Genomic DNA, 12942 nt, shown 5'->3' with positions numbered 1-12942 from the left:
TTATTTCTATACATGTAGCAGAAATCAGATCAGAGAAAACTTTTGCCAACAACATCTTGTTTTGCAAGATTGTTCGGAATAAAATAATGCTTTTTGCAGGAAATAATCTGCGGAGAATGTTTCTCAACATTTCTAATGATGGTTTGTATACGATGAACGCTTCCGGTTACACTTTATTAACTGTGATTTAGCGCCACCTGCTGGTGAATCATAACAACAGGCGGATGCTGTTCTCTCATTTTTTTAGACGTTTGCACTTTTATTTGGATGTTTTCTTCAACAGATTTTCCATACATCTTAAATAATCAATAAAACATATTAGATGACATTAAAAATAAAAAATTATACTATGTACATAACATTATAATAAATTTATCTGGTGATTTTACATACAAATGCACATTTAGCCGTTTAGGATCATCTTCTCTAAACAGATTTTTTTTTAGGATTATGTTTTACAGTACTACTAATTAACAAATAAAAATATTTGCCATTATTTTCACTTTTTTTTTTTAAAAGTGATTGATATAAGAAAATTATAATGAAAGAAATTAACCTTTTTATTATATTAACTAGAGGTAAGAAGTGGTTTAAAAAGCTTTCCCAACTAGTTTCATTTATGTATTTATTTATTTTTACATTTGTCTACTTTTTCTTTTGTCATGAAGACATAATTCTCTGATCAGGTGGGTAAAATTCCTTCTGGACAACTTCTTGATGAGGGGCTCGCAGTGCATATCCCACTGGGAAAAAGATGGGCGTACGCGTGATTATGTTTCTCAGCTGGCCTGGAAACAACTTAGAATTCCTCCGGAACAGAACTTCTTCCCTGTGACCTGACCTTGAATAAGTGGTAGAAGATAGATGGATGTCTGAAAAGATGGATCTCTAAACATACATTTCATTATGTAATAATCTCCTGCCTCTCGCCCACTGACTGCTGGGATAGGCTCCAGCTGTGACCCTAAATTGTACTAAGCGGTTAAGAAAATAGATGGATGAATAATTTAGCTGTAGGAGGAACGTTTTGCTCTTTAAAAAAAAACAAAAAACCATTTTCTTAGGATCTTAACCAGTCAAAAGTAATCAACCTCAGTTGTCACACTGTAATTCTCATGTCCTACCAACAGGGGGCAGTATGACTCATAAGTAATCCATGAGGGAAAATGATTGTTGTCTCAAAGGGAAATTTGTTGTTTAGACTTAAAATAAAATAAAATATAAAAATAAAAAAAAATACGGCTGCACGGTGGCACTCCATTTTGTACTCCGTACTCCGGCTTCCTCCCACCATCCAAAGACATGCATGTTAGATTAATTGGTTACTCTAAATTGCCCATAGGAGTGAGTGTGAGCGTGAATGGTTGTTCGTCTCTCTGTGTGGCCCTGCGATGGACTAGTGAGCTGTCCAGGGTGTACCCTGCCTGTCGCCCAAAGCCAGCTGGGATAGGCTCCAGCTTCCCCGCGACCCTGAATTGGATTAAGCGGTTTAGAAAATGAAATGACTTAAAATAATTATGACAAGATTATTAAAAGTCTCACATCTTTATTTATATACAATATATATAAAAAATTAGAAGTGGTTTACATTAGAAAAAAGTAAGAAAAAACTTTAATGCAGGTGACACTGAAATTTCAGGGAACAAGTTTGCCTGCAAAAATGAACAAAAATACAACGATCCTTCCATTAAATGTAACAGCATCTCTACAGAATGAATGCAGAAGCTGTTACGTGGAAACATTACATGAACAGTGCAGTAACAGAAGTGTATCTTATCTTAACTTCCTTCCCTTCTTTGGCTTTACTTCACTCAAAAGTCACGTCTGTCATTTCACATTCTTCATTATGAAACCAAAAATTATATCTCTTTCTGTTGGTACCAACGGGTCAGCTTTCTTCCAATATTTCTAATCAGAGAAAAGAAATATTTTCAGAGGCTAAACTACAAGTGCTGTATATCATTCGGCAATGTTTGTGTACTGTTTCTGTACTTTACAGTCTCATGTGAGATTCAGTTAAAAACATCCTGATCAATACTGTTCAGTGTAACTTCTGAGTCAGACCAGTAGCTTCTTGTACTGGCTGTTGAGGTTTTCTTGGAAAGAGTCCATCTTGGTGTCAGAGTTCTCAATGTTTGAGCTCTCTGTTTGTCTGGGTTTCAAAATTTTTCTGGTGCTGGATCTGCATGAATCAGATGATGAATGAGTGATGCTGCCTGTACTGGTAATCTTCTGACACCTCAGCACACGGGACAGCTGCCTCTGGCACTGGGATGATCCAAAGTAGTAGACCAGGGGATCCAGGACGCAGTTCAGACTTCCCAAACACAAAAAGACAAGATAAAGTCCGTAGGATCCATCAGGGTTCTCCCGCCTCTCTATGTCTCTTTCATTGAACTGCAGGTAGTGAGCTAAAAGCAGGCAGTTGGTTGGCATGAAGCACAGCACAAAAATAACCAGCACTGTCAAAGCCATCATCACCGCTCTCGTTCGTCTGCGTGAGCTTCTTGGAACTGCATGTGACACTCTCCTCAGCGCCCAGATAATTTGAATATAAGACGCCACTGTGATGACCAGAGGAAGGAAGAAGACAACGCAGGAAAGGGTGATGAAGTAGTTCTTAATCCACATCACATCACTCGACTCCTGGACATCGTGGCAGGTGGTGATGTTCAGCTGATCAATGTGATGAGTCTGGTTGGCGATGACAAGAGGCAATGAGCCAGCACAGGAGAGTATCCACATGGTTACGCAGGCTATGACTGTGTTTCGCGGCGTTCTCCAAGCTAGCGATTTGATGGGGTAAACTACAGCAAGAAGCCGATCCATGCTGATGCAAGCAATGAGGAGAACAGAGCAATACATGTTCCAGTAGAAGGCGGCTGTGACGACACGGCACATGAGCGGGCCGAATTTCCAGTCGTTGCCTTCAAAATGGTAGGCGATCTTAAAGGGAAGCAACGCAGCGAAGAGCAGATCTGTGAAGGCCAAGTTCAGCATGTAGATGGCTGCTGGTTTCTTGGGCCGGATCCCACGAGCGAAGGCCAGTACTGCACCGATGTTGATTGGGATACTGATGCAGCACACCAGAGTGTAGAAGGAAGGTATGAGGATGGTGGAGACGGGGCCCGTTAGAAACAGTAAAGCCTCTTCTGTGGTCCTCTGTGGGGACGGTTTCATATTTTCTGTCTGATTTCTTGTCTGATTTCTTGTAGAAACGTTGAATTTGTCATTTTCATAATCTAAAATTGAATCCAGGTCTAATGGTTCATCTGTGGATGAAGGTTTATAAAGAACAAACGTCCGTCCCAAAAAGTCTGTAAAGAGAAAATGAATGTGTTAGAATGAGCCAAGATGAAGCAGAGATAGATATAACATTACCATACTGAATTGGTCCACCAAATAAACACAATCATCTGGCAGCTAATTTCAGATTCACACTTTTTTAAAATGACTTCTTTCTCTTCCAAGTCACTTCCATTAGATTTAACATGACCGATTACTTTTATGTTTCATTTGTCAAGCAAGAAGAATTCTCCTTTTCCAGCTTCTTTAATATGAGAATCTTTATCATTTAATATCATCATTTTATTTAAATGGGCTTTTAATGACAATTCAAAGACAAATAACAAATGAGGGGTTAAAAAGTGGTGGAAAACATCTCATCACGTCTTCATTACTAAGGCCTATAAATTATGTGATTTGTCCAAAAACCAAAGAGAAACCTCAAAACATTAAATAAACTGAATGTTTGAGGCTTGAATTTCCCCTCGGGGATAAATAAAGTATCTTTGATTGATTTATTGATTGATTGATTGATTGATTGAAACCTCACGGAACAATTGAATTAACACAATTTCTACGTAAAGAAGAGTCATAAAAGTTACATTCCTAACAAGAAACTGCATTACAGTTCGGTTTATAATTTGCAGGACTCATTGAGAGTTTTCTTACCGGATCTGTCAGGAGAAGACGCAACGCACTGGTACACCAGGACCAGCAGCGCGCACGTCGCGCACTTTGGAAACATTCTGTCGGTGGGAAATTGTTTCACCGCAACAAAAACTGCAATAATTATAAATAAGGATGTAATAAAAGTGATGAATCCAGATGCTCGCCGTTTCTTTTCCCGACGCTTCCTGATCTTCAGCCAGACTCTGAATGCGCGTGCTGCGGTTTCCGCCCCAAAGTCCTGCGGATCCAAACTGCCTCCTCCACCAATCACATGCAGGCTGCGCGAGGAGACAACATTCCTCTCCTCTGAGGTCACCATTCCCGTCACAGAGCAGCAGGATCTGATGAGAGCATCTCAAAAACATCAGATTAGTCTAAAAAAAAAAAAACCCAAAATCTGTGTTTTAATTCGTTCAGAGTGGAGTCATAAAACAAATAACGGCGTGTGAAACTTTAAAAAGCAAAAAAGTAGGTTTGTTTATTCCAGGGGCAAGTCTAGGAATTTCTTTGATGGGGGCCGGATAGGGGGCCCTGGCCAGGAGAGGGGTGGCAGTATAAATAAGACATTTAAACAAACAAACAGATTTTGGGAAATTATAAACTGATCATTAAGTTACAAATGGCCATGAAAACAGCTACCTAAACTGTTTACTTAGGATTATTAAATAAGTTTAATCACCTCAGTACAAACATTCAATAAAACTTGCCTTAAACTAAACTAAACTGTTTGCAACATTAGTACCTGTTTAACTTCACCCAGTCACCTTGTCTGGTGTTTTTCTAAACAAAATACATGAACAGTCCCAGGGATCACCAATCCTGGTCCTCGAGGACCGGTGTCCAGCCGGTTTTCCGAGTGTCCCAGCTGCAACACACCTGATTCAAACCAATATTTAGCAGACATGAGCAGAGTTTGTCTGAGTCTGAGACAGGAATTTTCCTGCAGGGTCACTTGGAAAACCTGCAGGACACCGATCCTCGAGGACCAGGACTGGTGATCCTGGTCCTCAAGGGCCAGAGGGGAGTTTTTGTGTTTACTTCCATGAAGACTTTATCAGGGAATATAAAAGTGTCTTTGTACATGTGTGTATGAGGGTTACACAGCTTTATTTATCTGATGCAGCTCATGGCATTACTTCAGTTCCTCTTCTGTTTGCTCAAGTCAGATAAAAACATCAAACACGATGGTTAGTGAGATTCTCCGTCAAGCTTTTCGTTTGATGAAAGTCACATTTTGTGGATCTTTCTGTACGAATCTCTCAGTTTCAGTAAAACTGACAGGCGATGTAAAATAAGCATGTGCTGCAGTTTGGTGGAATTTAGGTTTTTGATAATTACTCTGTTATTTTGACTTCATGCACTCGTCATATCTGCTTAAAGAATACAAACGACGACAACGTCTGGCTCCACGCTGTCTGGATCAGGTCCTTGAGATGGCTCAGCTTGCAGTGGTGATGATGCTTGAGGACGAAGGCCAGATAGAGCTGAGCTACATATCCGTCTTCTGCTGTGTTTATAATGTGTCATAAAAAACACAGCCTGCCGTTTTCACTTGAAGATTACTCCCTGTAGACCGCTGTGTTCTTTCTAATGACTGTTTCTCTCTGATCAGAGTTAAAGACAGAGTTAAAAACTTTTATTTCACCTCTCATTGGACTTTTATCAAAGAGAAAGTCCACATAGCTTCTCTGCTATGAACGCATGCTATAACACACTGAGTTCACAGCAGCAGCTGGAAGTCCAGACGGTTTTTTCCATTTCTGTACATGTTCTTAAATTGTTTGTTTACTGCTTGTATAAACAAACTTCCCAGATTGAAATCGCCTCTGTTTGCAGCTGATAACAACCCCTGCTGGCTTTGTTCAAAGTAGAACTTTTACTCCCAAGTGTCTGAATTGTTGGTTAGATGACATGAAGAATACAAAATGTAGGACGTAGAGAGTGAGAATAATAGGAATGTGCTCATTATTTTTTCTGTGTGAGAGGAAAAGACAATGTCTGACCTAATGGGGGCGGAAGGGGGTGGGAGCAGTCTGACTCATTCATACTGGGCCTCATATCCCCTCGGACTCGGTATCTGATCTCGCAGACAGCCAGCCTAAACCCATTTCCTCACAAAAACATTTGTCACAGAGATCTGTTTCTTATTGATTCTCCTCCTTTGCTTACTCTCACACAATTATACTCGAATAACCTCTAAAACCTGATAAAACAGCAGATATAAAGATGATTAATTCATTAGGAGAAAAACATCTTTGACTTTGCCAACTTTTCGGTCGGCCGTTTATTTGAGAGTGAAATTAAAGCCAGGGGGTTTTTGGTGGACTAGCCGTCGTAAATAAACAATGTAACCATGTTTATGGCATGTATCATGAAACTAACAAGACCACTGATGCTCATCAGGGTTTAAATAGATAAGAGAATTTCCCGGTGGAGTTTGGACTTCGTCAAACTGCAGTCAGACAGGTTGTGTACAAGTGAAATCTAAGACGACCACTGATGACTCCTCTGACATAAGATGAAGCTGATATATATAGATCCATCATCATTAGAGCACTTGTGTGTGGGTGAACGTCTGGAAAACTCTGTTTTCTGGACTTGTTTGATGACACATGTGAATTTCTGGAGCCGCTGTTGTCCAGCAGCATCCCGAGGCTGAAAAATCACACCTCCGGGTTGCCGCGTGACATTTCAGCAGAGTTTCACTTCACGCTAGAAAATACACTGGCTGTTTTAAACATGAAATGTTGCAGATTCAGCCAAAGAAAAAAGAAAAGAGAGAGAAAGGGACAAAACAGAATCATTGGAAGATCATCTTCCGCTGGCTGGAGAGAATCCACGATGGATGCTGAATTAGCTGTCAATATGATGATATATGATATGTGATTTATTATATAATAGCATGTTGGGGAAAATGGCAAAAGTTCAGTAGTGTGTCTTTCAAGCTGCAGAAGCAGTTTTGTGTGATAGGTGCGACAGCAACTTTTGGAATTAGTAATGCCATAAAAGTACATATAAGAAGACAGTACATAATTACCTACAGTGCAGTTATTGCCCTGCTCAACACCACTGGATGAAAACCTGTTTATGTCTGGAAGAATTTTGGCCACTGACAGCCACCGTCTATTCACAACCCTGTTTGGCATTTGGAATAATTTCTATGTGCATGTTTCCCACCAGATGTCAGTCATTCTTCCACACTATACCTGTTAGAAGTCTCTTTCTCCCTGCACCAACACATAAACAAACACCCACAGCTCATGTGTGTCCACTGTGATCTCAACAGGTTAGAATAAAGTCTTATTTCCGACAAGCAGAAAGCTGCCAGGCTTACCTCTGGTCATTTAAAGAAAATTAGGCCTCATAAAACCTCCTTATTGCTTCATCTGTCAGTGAGTGTCAGAACGGTTTGCATGTTTTGAGGACGATGCCTGAACGTGGCCCGTGTGATGGGATCTGAATGCATCTGCAATGCATTCTGAGCGTGAACACGTTAGTATTTAGAAACATCCCCTTGTCATTAAATCAGGATGTATACCAGCACTTAGTGTGAACAGGGATTATAAAGACCTAAAATCTATATGAAATTCATCTTAACCGATAAGAACCCAGCATGACATTTATGATACATACAGTTTCTGAGACATTTTGCATCACTTTATGGTACAAACTTTGCTCAGGATATTGTGGAACACAATCTGATTTTGTCCTCTGAAAGCAGAAGATTACATTGTTAAAATGTTTTACATATCACATGGTAATAAATGGTAAATATCCTCCCCAAAAAAATCTCTTCTTTTTTTTATTTTACATTTTGTATGAAGGAAAAATAAAACCTCATAACAAAACCAGTTGGACTTATTTGACCGTTTGTTCATGGTTTGGGTCTTTATGGGTTAAAATGATGTTACGTTTGACTGAATCTCTGGAAACAAGCCTTGAAAAAAGAAATATTCTCTCAGTATTAGTTTTTATTTCGTAGTTCCTGAATGCTTGTCTACTGGTTCCTTCCTTTGCCAGCCTGCTGTTTGGCATTTGTCAGGAAATATTTTCCTTGCTGAAAAAACACTGAACATTGACAGAATGTTTACAGAATATGTGGAGCACATAAAAGTCCAGGAAGTTGTTATTATGTGAAAGAACTGGAGGAGGGGACTGGATTGGGGAAATCATTTCCTGTAGATCAAAATATTAAAAAGTTTCCAATACGGGTGATGCTCCATTACAGATATAAAAATATACCTTGTAGTTCGTCTAAACCTGTGAGAAAAATGGCAGCTGGACATGAAATACACAGTCAAAGTGGAGGCAGTGTTGCTCCTGCAGCCTGCTGGGACTGGGAGTTCCTGAACCAACACCAGTTCATTCCTGCTTTGAGGAGGAGGCAGGATGCAGACTGTGGGAGATTAGGTCCAGAGTCACGCCACTGGCACGGCTCCAGGGCCAGTTTGTACTGCTGGTTTCATGCCTTCTGTAGAAGAAAATGTCCGTCTCACATTTCTGACCAACTGTAATTCTGGACAGATCTAAGGAAACATAAAGGAATTAGTTCATGTTTCCCAGAGTTCAGTGTGTTGTTATACTCTCACTGTTTTCCAATAATTCCTTTCTATTCTTCTAAAAGGTTAAATTAACCCTTTTATGCATAGTGGCCACATTAGTGGACACCTCGTTACAAGCTTTTTGCCTACATATTCATGAGGACGGTATGTTTGTAAATGAATCACTTCAGTGGATGTTGGTGAGTCATCCAATACATTACGACTCACTGAATAATAAATATAATGGCACATAAATATATTGTAAATACGCAAGTTTGTCAAGAAATTATATAGCTATATTTAATCAAATATGTAGATAATTATAATTATATATAATTTTATTAATATTGAATAGAAAACATTAAAATAAACCAATAAACCTAATAAATTTAAAATATCACTAATAAACATAAAAGTATAATTGCATTTGTCTGTAAAGTTAAAATACTGTATTTATGTTTTTCTTTCTTTTTTTTTTATTAATGCATGCATGAAATGGTTAAGAGAGTCAAACTCAAAGTATAGTTGAGAAGGGATATATTATACATACACACTGAATGTTATAAAATTCTTAGATACTATGACTAGAAATACTTCAGTAATTCTTTGTAGATGCAGAAGTTATGCAAATTTCCTTTTTAAATTTTGCAAACAGGAAAGCAGAGACAAGAACAGCCTGATTCCTGTTCTGCAGAATCATAGTCACATCTGTTTTATTTACGGATGTATTCAGCGAGAACCACTTCCAGTTAATTTATTATATCTATAAATATGTAAACGATGAACAGAGTAAAATGGTGCAGAAATGAAAACATTTGAAGGCTCTGTGATTCAGTGTCTCTCTCTGGTCTTTAAATTTTAACAATATTATTGACAACTGTTATCGTTCTGCTTCATTACTTGTTGATCAGTTTAACCTCATTGATTAATATTTTTTAGATAGATTAATGTTTGTTTTCTTTCTTTTTTTTTTTTTTTATTCCAGGGAGCATTTGTAAGATCTGGTCTAGGACAATGTATGAAAACCAACCCTTTGGCTAAATCTGGAATAATTAGTAAGTGCTCTTTAAAAAAACGTATTCTGTCCCTGACAAATAAACAAGGAAAACATTTTGAATAAGAAAATATGAATGCAGGAAGTAATTATTTATTGATTATCCTGTATGTTTTAGTGCTGATTTTCGCTCTTAAATGTGAATATTGTGTCATGGAGTATAGAGTTGGATATCTATTTGTGACTTTATGTTCTGTTTTTCTCTGTCAAAGCAATAAAGTGTATTTTAAAAGCTGTTTTCTCGATTTCTGCTGCTTCTTGCCTAATTTTGAAAGCAGTCCCTCCTGTTCTGAGTTCATTGCTTCTGTTCAGAGACCACTCTGCATGTGAGAGCTGAACAGTGCAAATATATTTAATTTTAACTTCCAAGCTGCCAGACTTATTGTAACCCTTTAAAATGAACTCTGAAAGTCTCTCAGAGATTTTCTTTGGACATTGGCTGCTTCACCATATTCCAGCTAAGTTTCTGTTCCTGACCAGCTCCAGTGCTTAAACCAGTAAACACAGACTCATGAACCATTCAAGCATAAAAGTAGCTTCTAACTTGAGAAGTTAAAGATTTATTTATGAAAACATTGTTTGCTTTTTAAGCCCTACGTAGTTCAGAAATTGGCCTTTTTCTTAAGCAGGGCAAACAGATATTTTAACATTTATTGCTGGTTTTACGAGTCATTTCACAACTTCTAAAAAGAAATGTGTCGTTAAGTTTTTCATTGTGTATTGTTTTCCCCAAGTTCCTGAGAAAAAGCTTGCAAAATGTTCCACTTTTGTTGCCAGCGGCTTTATAGCCACACATGTCCTAAATTAGTTTTAACATGTCAACGCAGAGTGAAAACATCTGCATCTAACATCTGGAAACACACGGGATAAAGTCAGCAAAAGCCAACCACATGAGTAAAGCTGCTAGGAAAACATTTACATTCGGAATGACACCTCGCTCATTGTTTAACTTTTATTTTCCACATTTTTCTCAAAATTTTCCTGTAAATTTGTGAGGAAAAAAAGTAACTTGTAGATTATTGCAACATCAGAGAAAACTTTCCCAGATTTATTACAGCGCGGACTGCTCATATAACCATAAGCGACAGCTGTGAAGAGGAAAAACACAGAAAACTATCCAAACCATGTGCAATGTGTAACAGCAATTACCAGTAATTGCCCTGAACAACTTGAAAGATTGTGCAATCTTCTTTACATGCCTTCCCAACTAGTCTAGCATTAAGAAGTATATCATAGTGAGCTCTGATTAACACGAGTATGTTAGATAAAATGATGGAAAAGATTAAATCACTAAACGTATAAAAATCATGTTTAAAGCTATAAATGAAGAATGTCTCCCTCTTGTGGGGAAATGTTCTCCTCAACGTGCAAATTTAACAAAAACCCTTCAGGTTAGAGCGACAGAAGTTCTCTTCCTGTAGCCAGGTGATGTATATTATATAAACATATCATTTAGTCATAGAAATCCAGAGTTTTTAGAGACGTTTAAATGTCACATTCATTGCGTTTTGAAATGTTTAGGCTTTATTTTCTGTTACGTTTTTTTTTTTTTATCACCTGAAATGTAAAAGTGCGCCAAGTATGCTGTAAATATTGGTCACCAGATAGTGTCACATGAGTTGATACCTTTTCTGTAAACACTTTTATGAAGCCTCCTCCTCCTCCTCCTCCTCCTTCCTGCTTGATGTCAGACCCGGCCGGAAATGCAGAGAAGCTGCTAATTAAGAAGCCATTTTCTGGTCAGTTCAGATTTATTCTCACAGAAAAAGCACTTATGTGCAGCTCTTGTTAAAACATGAAGTGATTTTATCCATTTAAGAAGTTTTCTGCTTGTATGTTAATGTGTTTTGTTCAGAAAGCCTGCATGTGTTCCGGATTGGAGACCTCCATATCCACTGATGAACTTTGCTGTAATGCTTATAATGTTTTATGGAAAGTACTTTGAGTTGTCTTCTAAATTACATCTTGTATAAATGAAGTTGATGGCACATAAATCAGGCTTGTTTAAAAACAATAACACTATGGATAAAATGATCAAATCACTGCACAATATGGCAATGTTATCTCTGCAAAGACCACTTCTGGTAGAGTAAAGCACAATTAGAGAGGTTTTAGTACATATAGTTATTCAAAAAATATGCAAAAGTTTAGTTGTGTGCAGGATTATTCACTAACAGCAGCTTGTTTTCTTTGTCTCCCATTAATATTTAACAAAAAAAGGAAGAAATAGAAGAAAGAAAAGGGAAAAAGAGAAAAAAGAAAGAAGAAAAGAAAAAAAGAAAAGAAAAATTATGCAAAAAAGTGGCCATTTTGGCAAAGTTTGACACTTGTCCTCAAATTTGGGGATCTCATGTTTATTGGAAACATTGCAAAAAGACAATAAAGCTGCATCCAGTGTGGGTTTTTCTCACGCAGGTCTACTTTGTTAGTTCTATAGAAAGATGGACAAGTAGAAACAAAGTTCAGGTCTGTGGCTGAAATGATGCAGAAAACAGATGTGTGATGCAATGTGTTACTGACTAAAAGGAAGGAGGTGTGCTGTTCCTGCATGCCAGAATTAGACGCCGGATTTCTCTGTTTCCTTGTTGATGAATGCAGCGTTTGTGTGTTTTTATCTGTCAGTCAGATATCGGTCTCATGTTACAGGAGACAAACTTCAGATGATTGTATGAAAACTAACAGAAAAAAATCACTTTGTTTTTTTTTATATATTTTCAGTGAATGTGAAACAGCGCCCTGCCATGGATTGGCAACCTGCCCAGGTGATCCTGCCTCTCACCCAGTGATTGCTGGGATAGGCTCCAGCTCCCAGCGACCCTTAATTGGACCGAGCGGTTAAGAAAATGGATGGATGGGTGAAAACAGCACGTCTTTGTTTGCTTTTGATGACTGAAGGAATCACTGCTGTGCGAAGCGGATGCATTTCTTTGTTCTTTGTTTCCGAAAGCTGTGTTGTTTCTCAGTTTGATGTCACATGCAGTGAAAGCTGAAGTACGTCATACGTGCCTAGTTGTGTTTTTAGTTCAAAGGTTCAACAGATGCTTGTACTGTTAACACACAAAAAAAGGCAGATCACATCTGTAATCAGCTGGACGTCAGCACTCAAATAATAAACTGTCCTCCGCTGAGACGTGTTGTACTTCATATCCCAACGTGGTCTTACTGTAAGCCAATATTTCTTCATAAATACATTTACATTTTTGTCTTACTGCGGTTACATGTGATATTTTCCTTAAAGATTCAAACAGCTGAGACATCAGTATGCCCACTGCTCAAATGCTCAAAAAGTGCTCACATTTAGAATATCTTATCATCGTCACGCAAGCATTTCCTTTGTCACCCAAAGGGTCCTTTTTCTGCTTTACTTCATATCCTGTTCCCCCTTCAAAAGTG

The 12942-nt window shown here is 38.2% G+C and overlaps 1 protein-coding gene across 1 annotated transcript; it reads right to left on the bottom strand.

Moving 5' to 3' along the window:
* Window positions 1–1583: 1583 nt before the first annotated feature.
* Window positions 1584–4150, bottom strand: LOC306768071 (proteinase-activated receptor 1-like). Its single transcript, XM_079256284.1, has 2 exons — window positions 3955–4150; window positions 1584–3317 (listed from the first exon to the last, which is right to left on the bottom strand). The coding sequence occupies exons 1-2, from the start codon at window positions 4028–4030 to the stop codon at window positions 2059–2061; spliced, it is 1335 nt and encodes a 444-aa protein (XP_079112410.1). The 5' UTR covers window positions 4031–4150; the 3' UTR covers window positions 1584–2058.
* Between the last annotated feature and the right edge of the window lie 8792 nt (window positions 4151–12942).

Source organism: Telmatherina bonti, assembly GCF_933228915.1.
Source record: "Telmatherina bonti genome assembly, chromosome: 17".
NCBI classification, from domain to species: Eukaryota; Metazoa; Chordata; class Actinopteri; order Atheriniformes; family Telmatherinidae; genus Telmatherina; species Telmatherina bonti.
The sequence above is the reverse complement of the archived record's forward strand: the minus strand, read 5'-3'. Positions and strand labels throughout refer to the sequence as shown.

Coding starts and splice junctions, on each gene's coding strand:
- LOC306768071 (XM_079256284.1), bottom strand. CDS start 4,030: ATGTTTCCAAAGTGCGCGACGTGCGCGCTGCTGGTCCTGGTGTACCAG. Junction 3,318..3,954: donor GTCTTCTCCTGACAGATCCG/GTAAGAAAACTC, acceptor TTCTCTTTACAG/ACTTTTTGGGACGGACGTTT.